At 38.7% G+C, this 10,000-nt stretch overlaps 1 protein-coding gene across 4 annotated transcripts in view; it reads right to left on the bottom strand.

Annotated features, from left to right (window-relative positions):
* The window catches only part of Pgant2 (polypeptide N-acetylgalactosaminyltransferase 2), a 127,075-nt gene that overhangs the window by 38,028 nt on the left and 79,047 nt on the right, over nucleotides 1–10,000 (bottom strand). For all 4 annotated transcript variants that reach the window (XM_070123973.1, XM_070123978.1, XM_070123980.1 and 1 more), the window contains one exon: nucleotides 3,256–3,354. In XM_070123973.1, the coding sequence (XP_069980074.1) occupies nucleotides 3,256–3,354 (99 nt within the window). The remainder of the gene's footprint in view (nucleotides 1–3,255; nucleotides 3,355–10,000) is intronic.

Raw genomic sequence — 10,000 nt, 5'->3', positions numbered from 1 at the left:
TCCACCCCTCCTCCCCTCCTATGCTTTCTCAAAACACGTCCCCCCTTCTCCCCTCCTCCCCTACTATGCTTTCTCAAAACACGTCCCCCCCTCCTTCCCCCTCCCCTACTATGCTTTCTCAAAACACGTCCCCCTTCCTCCCCCTCCACCCCTCTTATGCTTTCTCAAAACACGTCCCCCCTTCTCTCCCTCCTCCCCTACTATGCTTTCTCAAAACACGTCCCACCCCTCCCTCCCCCTCCCCTACTATGCTTTCTCAAAACACGTCCGCCCTTCCTCCCCCCTCCCCTACTATGCTTTCTCAAAACACGTCCCCCCCCCCCTACTATGCTTTCTCAAAACACGTCCCCCCTCCTTCCCCCTCCCCTACTATGCTTTCTCAACACGTCCCCCCTTCCTCCTCCACCCCTCCTATGCTTTCTCAAAACACGTCCCCCCCTTCTCCCCCTCCCCCTCCTATGCTTTCTCAAACACGTCCCCCTCCTTCCCCCCCCCCCTACTATGCTTTCTCAAAACACGTCCCCCCTTCCTCCCCCTCCACCCTCCTCTATGCTTTTCTCAAAACACGTCCCCCCTTCTCCCCCTCCTCCCCTACTATGCTTTCTCACCTCTCACCCCCCCTCCTCCCCCTCCCTTCCTATGCTTTCTCAAAACACGTCCCCCCTCCCCCCCTCCCTACTATGCTTTCTCAAAACACGTCCCCCCTCCTCCCCCTCCCCTACTATGCTTTCTCAAAACACGTCCCCCCCTCCTCCCCTCCTCCACCCCTCCTCCCCTACTATGCTTTCTCAAAACACGTAATTCAAATGAACGAAAGAAAAAAGTAACCCCATAAAAAGAAAGGCTTCACTAGCACCGCTCTTCTGTTAACCTTTCCTGCTGATAATGGGTTACTAGCATAATCGTGTGATCCCAGGCTGATAATCGCTGTGTTGGCAGCTGTAAAGCCACGACCGCAGCACAAGTGGGCCCATTGTAGTCACGTGGTCACGTTGGCCGCTACTTATCATAGCAGTTTTTTCCTATCGTGTTCACGTGTTCGAAAACATTCCTTAAAAGGCATTTAATTGGGAACACAATCAAGTAAATTGTAGCAACTGTTAACCGTCTATTTGCTCTTCTTTACATCTGACCTAATGACACGAAAAAATAAAGGGTAGTGAGAGAAAGAAACGGAAGAAGAACGAAAACATAAACACGTGAGGCCAAAGAAGTGCAAGAAACCGTAGACCGTTTTCTTTGTAGTACATCCCACCCCCGACCACTGCAAAATGAAGAGCCAGGCACAAAAAGCCCAAGTAAAAAAAGAAAAAAAAAAAAAGTGAGGTAAACACTCCTGTTTCATTAGGAATCTGACAGGTTTCGACGAATGAAAAGCCTATGTTTACGTACGATAACCGATAATCGCAGAAATCTCTCTATTTTTCGCCCAGTTTCCCATAGTTATCATATCTTATTATCGCTATCCCTTCTACCATCGCAATCATCGCCATCTTCCTACTTTCATTACCATTACTCCATACCTATTACCATCATTTCCACCATCATCAATCCATCACACTTCCACCAACAATCAGAAATTGATAACTGTCCAATAACTTTCTATACATCACAACACCTCTTTCTATTTATCTATAATCTGTGTCATTGTCTTCCTGTGGGATTGCGGTTTTGTCAATCACCGTGACTTTTCTGTCAATGTTGGAAAGACACTGACGTTTCATTTTTTTCTCGTCTTTCTTGTCTGTTTTCCTTTTGTTTCTTTTTGTTTTTTTATTTTATATTTACATTATGCTTGTATGCTTTATAATCATTGCCGTTATCATTACTATCATCAGGATCATCATATTGTTATCTTCATCATTATTGTTACCATTACCATTCGTCATTATTAAATTATCATTATTAATATTATCATCCTTGTTAATATTATCATTATTACTTCATTATCATCATCATTGTTATTATCATTATCATCCTCTTCATTATCATCATTTCACTGTCACCATCACTATCCTCCTCCTCCTCCTCTTTCTGTTTGGCTTACGTCCTTTTCTTGACTCCTCTCCTTCTCACCCTATCTTCTACTTTCTCCCAGTTTCCTATTCTTTTCTCCCCCTCCTCCTTCCCTTTCCATTCACATTTCTGAGCTCCTACTTATTTCTTTCTCCCTCGACGTCCTTATACCCTTTCTGTAAATAGCGATCCACTCTTTGTCTTCTTTTTCTTCTTCTTTCTCTATTCTTTAAATATTATCCCCCTTTCTCCCTCCTGGTTCTTTTGTGTGTCATATTTTTTTCACCAATAAACGGTTAACTTCAGATTCTGTTCCCTTTCCTCTAAGTTATTTCTTCTCTTGCCTCTCCTTCTTTCTTCTCTCTTTCCTTTTACTACTTTCTTTTTCCCTTCATTCCTCCTTCCCTTTCTCTTCTCTTTCCTATTACTCCAGCCTTGTCCCTCTCCTTCCCCTTTCTTCTTTAATATTTCTTTTTCTTTGCTCTCCTTACCTGCAACTCCTTCCCTTCTCCCTTTTTTCTTTTCTCTTTACTATCCCATCTATTTTCGTCTTTCTTTTCTCCTTATCTCATTCCTTTCTTCCTCTTTCCACTATTTTTTTTAATTTCCTTCTTTTTCCTTCCTCTTTCTTTTCTTCTCCTTCGTTTATTCCTCTCTTCCCTCCTTCCCGTTTCTCTTCTCTCTCTTTCCGCCTGTCCCGCATAATCTTCATATTTTTTCCATTGGATATTTTAGATGTATAACATATATGTAAAAAAAAAAGAGTTTGATAATTACTTATCCTACAAAGTAATTTAGGATAATAATACTAATAAGAATAGCATGTAGATGGTGATAATGAAGAAGATGATACGGAACATAATAATAATGAAGAGAAAAAAAATATAAACACAATAATCATACCATAAAAGAAACAGATAATCCCCAATATCACAATCACAACAAATTAAAAAAAAAATCTACCCAAAAACAACAGAGATCAAAACCCAATGAATTTTACCCAAAAACAAAACAATAAACATCAAAACCCAATTAAATCTACCCCAAAACAACAAACATCAGACATCAAAACCCAATTAATTCTACCCTAAACTAACAAACATAACCCAATGAATTCTACCCTCCCCCCCCAAAAAAAAAAAAAAATAAATAAAATAAAACATCAAAACCCAATTAAGTCTCCGAACAACTAACCTAACCTCGATACAGCCCTTCCCGCCTTCGACTCGACTCACTCACCTGACCACCGTTCGAAGCAGAGTCGACCTGGCTTCATTATGAAAAGTGATGATTACTGAAGTCTGGGGCAAGTCGGTTCTCCATTCCTTCTTTCGGCACCTGGAATGGGAGGGAGAAGAGGTTAGTGTGCATTAAGGGAGGCTGGGAAAAAAAGAATTTTGGTGTGTGGGTTATATATGTGTTGATGGTGTTTCGAGACTGAGATTCGATCTTAACGTTGTGTGGATGATACTACAGGCACGTTAGAAAATAGAATAATAATCATGGTAATAATAACAATAGTAGTAGTAGTAGTAATAATAACGCTAACAACAAAAAATAAAAGCAACAAAAATAAGGGACAAGAAAATGTAAACCTTACCATCAACAATACGAAAAATAAAAACTAGACGATAATAATTATAACTGCAACACCAAAGACGATTATCAATATCACTTCCACGATCATTTTCGATATTATGTTAACCAGTCCTCAAAAACCTTATTACCAGGGTGCGTACGGCGAACCTGCGCCGTTAACCTACAACCAGACCGAATTCAGCATTTTCAAACGAACGAGTTTTTGTTTGGCGCATAAGCCTAGTCATGGTATTGGTTTTACATCACAATTGCATTCTAAATCTTGCCGCAAAAGACCTTTTATGATATTTACAGGTTAGCCATAAGAAAGGGAGAAATACTTAACCACAATGGCGGTTAACACGGCGAAGTACAACAAAATATCAAACGTACTCTACCTATTTTCTCATAGTTATTGTTCCTTACTCCCATCACTTTCTCTTCCACTTCGAATGTACTAATAACCGCTCAAATAACGGTGAAATAATCGTGAAAATAAAGAAAAACAGAAAATTACTTTTTTATTTTCTGGTCTTCAAGCTAATATTCTGGCCTTAGCCTATATAACGGAAGTGTTACGGGGAACGGGAACGCACGCAAAATCAGGCACAGTCACACCTCATTAGAAAATGGAAAGGTCGTAGAAAATAAAAGAAAATGGGTCGCGTGGTGATGACATTGTACAAATGCAAAATCCTGTACCTTAGTAATAAGTACAGGACGAGGTCATTGGAATCCTTTCTCGACCGCTAAAAAAAGAAAAAAAAAAATGCTGGTGCGTTACATATTTTTCTTCGTCGTTTACAAACATTTCAGACGCTATGCTCGAACTTTCCTTCGACCACTTTTGTTTTGGCTTTTCTCCCCATTCGAAGGACGTGCATGAAACGTATAATAAAGCAGCAATTTCTGGTTCCAAAATGAAGCAGAACAGAATCTGAAATCATACTTTCATCCTTAATCATCTAGCAATTTCCTCCAAAATAATGCATAAAAACACATAAACTAGGCATCAGCTGTTTACCTCAACGGCCTAAGTACTCATTATAACACAAACACGTATATTTTTTTTTTTTAAACCACGAACTGAATCATTAACATTCTTACTAACATTCTTACATCTATTAAACAATCCCCCTTTTGAAATACCTGCATAAACCCAACAAGTATTTACAACGATCATCCCCTTCTCCAAACATGCTACGTCACGGCCTTAAACAAAAACGACGAGGAAAGCTTCCAGACGTTTCCATGCAACCTTCACCGGCCGTGAATGCAAGATGTCTACCAAGCAAACGAGAGGAGCCGGTTTGCCTGTTTCTTAATATGACCTTACATAAAGACAAGAAATGTATTATATCTGTGCCGTGACAAAGCAAGTAAGAGCATGTAGGCTAAACAGTGGGAATTAAATTTAGAAGAAAAACAAGACTGGTTTGGTATACAGTACAGAATTAACCTCCATAAAGAAAATGGAAATACGATTGTTTGGATTAAGTCACCTTTGTGAAATTAAGCAAGGGGAACGAGACCAGAGAAATAAAATACCAAGATAATATGATAATAAAATAATGTGATAATAAGATAATAAAATACCAAGATAATATCTATTAATCTCAAGCTTTCATGATAAGATTGCCCTCCCCCCCCAAAAAAAAAAAAAAAAGTTTTGACGAAAATAATGAGATTTATTCAGAACTGTCAAATTTGAGATTAAACCGTTTCGCAAGCGCCCTGTGGAAAGGATTTTTGGGGAAACAAACAAAAAACAAAGAAGATTCGACAATGCGTATATCCAAGCTCAAAAATACGAGATACCCGTTATTGACCCACTGTGTGCCCAGTGAACCGCGTAGGAGAAAGAAAGAAAAAAAGGTTACAAGGTCTACAAGTCACTTCTTTTGTCATCACTATTATTTTTTTCGTATTTCGTTTGCCGAGATGGCCGACCTATCATAATATTAACGGGATTATTATATTATAACTAATTACTGAAGATATTTTTGCCGCTGCTTCCATTGGTATTACTACCACCGCTACTTTTTATATGCCTATACATACATATATGACGCGCACAAAACAAATATATATAGATATATATACATACATTTATATATGTATGTGTATGTAAATATAAACATATATGCATATGTATGTATATACTGTATACAATGTATACAAACACACACACACACACACACACACACACACACACACACACACACACACACACACACACACACACACACACACACACATAAATATATATATATATATATATATATATATACATATATAATAATATATGTATATATATATCATATATATGTTTATATGTATATGTATATATATATATTGTATGTACTGGATATATGTATATATGTATGTTTGTATATCTATATACATATATGCATTTATGTGTATATATTTATATTTATATATATGTATATAAACAAACACACCCGCAAACGCTGACGCAGACGCAAATACATACATACATACATACATACATACATATATATATATATATATATATATATATACATATATACATATATATGTGTGTGTATATATATATATATATATGTATATATGTATATATGTATATGTATATATATATATATATATGTATATATGTACGCACACACAAATATAAATATATATGCATATTATTATATATATATTATGTGTGTCTGTGGGCGCGCGCGCGTGTGTAATCCTATTTGTTTCGCAAGGTCCCTTAGCGCTCCCTTCCTCCCCATGATAAACGAAAAGGAAAGAGAAAAACAAGTTCACGCGTTCGATAACATTCACATTCGACCGAACCGCAGCGCCAAGTTCAAACAGAACTGGCGAAACAAAACGGGTTCGAGGGCATTTTGAAATACATTTTTAAAAAGTGTCTTGTGTACACGCCTCGCCTCAATATCAGTTTAATGCCGAACCGGACAAGTGACCGCATATTCGGTTTACTTTCAATTTTTCTCGGAAGGCATAAATTTTTCTGTGACGTCATGCTGAGCCTTCTGCTTATGCAAATTTTCTCCACCTTTGGTACGATGGCAGGTCGGTTAAAAAATAAATTGCTGAATTTTGGTTTTGATGTTATATCCATTGGGTTTCTATCTATTTTTATCTAGATATGCAAATCTTTTCATTGCGTTGTTTTTATTTTATTATCTTTTTTATATCTAGATATACAAATCTTTTCGCCGTCCAAAACTTTTTTCGACAATTTTTCACTCTGGCTATTTATATTGTGAATACTATTAACATTCTAACCATTGTTGATAAACTGTAATGTACTTGTCATGTGATAATATTAATTCTTGTGTAATACTTACTGTTAAACTCATCACCAAAGTAACATCACCATTACCGTCTCCACAATAACATCGCTTCCACTAATATTTTCATACTAATATCCTCAAATGTCCAAGCTACTACGATATAACCTACTTATACAGTGACACGTTACAATAACATGAATAAAAAACAAAAAAAAACAAGAAAACAATTGCAACATGAGATCATATGTCACCTCTTCACAGGATTAAATATCAATTTGTTGCCACACTGCGGCGCAATATCTTTTTCAATTATATCTCATTACCGTTTAATTCCTGATGGATACAAAATGAAATTGGGTCGTTTCGGGGGAACTAATCTCCATTCCGAGGAAAACGGGATTACCAGACTGCGCGGGATAACTCGTGTAAAAACAAAAACAAAAAAAATGGGAGCCTACCGACTGTTACGGTTGGCTTGGCGCAAAGGTGAAGCGAAAATTTAATGAGGTGAATGCAGGCCAGTCACAGGATTTTGATGCTGAGTTACTGCAACCTTGATAAACAATTCTGCAAAGCTTAAAACCGGTTTGAATAAATGCAGGCGGGAGTTCAAGAGCATTCCCTCGCCCCATGACTATTGTCTTTTGCGCTGAACTGTTGCAAATTGTTACGTGTGTACTCAGTGGAGAGTCGTAATATCTATTTTCAGAATAGAACGTCTACGAAGAACACGTAGACAAATATGGGTATATATGTTCAAGCATGCGAACCTCCTAAATATAGCATATGCACACGTAAACACTATAAAATTACAAATAAAACAAAAAAAACACGCACAGCTGTGTACACGTAGGCATACACATATTTCAGGCAGGCAAACATACATCAAAACACACACACATTACTTTAAATATATATATATATATATATATATATATATATATATATAATATATATATATATATATATATATATATATATATATATATATATGTGTGTGTGTGTGTGTGTGTGTGTGTGTGTGTGTGTGTGTGTGTGTGTGTGCACACACATCCCTACCACCCTCACTGAAAATAAAACCGGCTTTTACACAAATCCTCTACTTAATCCAAACTTTCCTCTACGGTACCTTATATATATATATATATATATATATATATATATATATATATATATATATATATATATTTATTTATATATATATTTTTTTTTAGTTAATCTAGATTTATTAAGTAAAGCTACATCGTTTAACCACATCTGCAATACTTTGTTTAAATAACATTAGAATTCTTAAAACGAACATGAACCGTTGCGTCTCAAATCTCGCCTCGTCTCCCACCGAGTCAAGATTCACTCTTTCCCGAGATTACGTAACTTTAACGCCAAATCGCGCGGTCAGTAGCCCCTTTGTTAGCAACGACGCCCCTTGTCTCATGCTTCTTGGATGGTTTTTCATAGTCCAATAACCTCAGCCATTTGTTTACATTTGAACGAGAGAGAGAGAGAGAGATTTGAAACACGGGGCTGTTTTGAGATCGTCGGTGTTGTAACCAGACGATTCGAATTCGTCACGTGTGATTTCATTTCCATTTCGTGTACTGAAAGACATCTCTGTTCGGTTTAATGCGAATAAAAGTATCATCTGAAGTGGTATATCTTCAATTTTTAAAAGAAAACATACGTTACTTCAATTGTTTCTTCAAATCAGAGCTCAAAAATCATAACTAATTTGGTTGGTTAAAAATATATATTACTAGGTACGAAATACCCAGTTGAAAATTTAGCGAACGTTCGCCGACACTCAGAATGCCCCTTTTAAAATACACTTCCCAAGGAGAAGAGGGCACCCAAGGTGGCCAGAGGGGCGCGTGGGTTCACCAACACAAGCATCAGCTGGCGATCATCATCCTCTCTTAACTCACACTCTTTGACTTGAGTATCAATAAGCGGAAATCAGCTTTACGAGGCGGCGTGTTTACCCAGTGTCGACTCGCGCTCGGCCTCGCGCGCTGGCGGCTCGAGGCTGCTTCGAACCCCGCGGCTCGAGACGCTCGCTTGGCCCAGGAATCGCAGCTGCGGTGTGGGAAGTGTCGGTTTTGTTTTTCGTTCATCAAAACTATTTAAGTCTGGGCAGTTTTCGTTCTTCAGATGTGACTATTTCAAAATATACTTTTTTCCCAATCTTCCCGAATATGCCAGACCTATAATGAAAAACGTCTATAACATCATAAGCCAAGCCGAAGTGTTGGACAAACGCCAACACGCATGGCATTTATTAACCATTGCTTTTTACGGGCAGCGATGCTCCATATATTTTACCGTGCTTTCTCTTAGAAGAAATATCACCCCTACTCCCTCTGTTGCTCCCATAAAACAGAACATCTCAATTATTCATTCTCAGAAAAAAAAATACAACCATTAATCCGCACGAACACAACAATAAATAACCCTTTCTTCTTCCCCTGACAGAAGAAAATGCCACTCGCTACCCCCTCCCCCCCCACCCCCCTGCACAACGCCACCCCCTGTGCAAGGAGCCACAGGACGAGGCCGGGCGGACGAAGCCATCAGCGAAACGGCGAAGTTGAGGCGCGTCGGAGCCTCTCCCGCCCGATCAGGATGTCGCCATCAGGGTCCTAACCGGGGGAGCGAGCGGGATACCCGACCAGAGATGGATGGGCTGCGGGGCGGGGATTTAAGCGGAGCGGAGGAGAGGAAACTCGGCCTTTTGTTGCACACGCACACACACACACACACACACACACACATACACACACACACACACACACACACACACACACGCACGCACGCACGCACGCACACACACACGCACACACACACACATACACACACACACATATATACGTATATATATATTTATTGAATTCAATTAGTGAATCAAATGTAAAAAAATAGATTAAAAAAATAATGGATCCCACCTGACGTTACCTCCGAAAAATCAGACGTCACCTCCACAGCATAGAACAACACCTTAAATGCACACACGACCCACGTACGCCACAGAACGCACACACAGCATTCCCTCACACGAGTCTTCGAAAGCGACGACTGACGGGCGCAATTTTACACGAGAAAAGAAAGCAAAATCGTCTAAT

Source organism: Penaeus vannamei, chromosome 1 (assembly GCF_042767895.1).
Source record: "Penaeus vannamei isolate JL-2024 chromosome 1, ASM4276789v1, whole genome shotgun sequence".
Lineage (NCBI taxonomy): Eukaryota > Metazoa > Arthropoda > Malacostraca > Decapoda > Penaeidae > Penaeus > Penaeus vannamei.
Note: the sequence above shows the minus strand (reverse complement) of the source record. Positions and strands in the feature narration are given on the sequence as shown.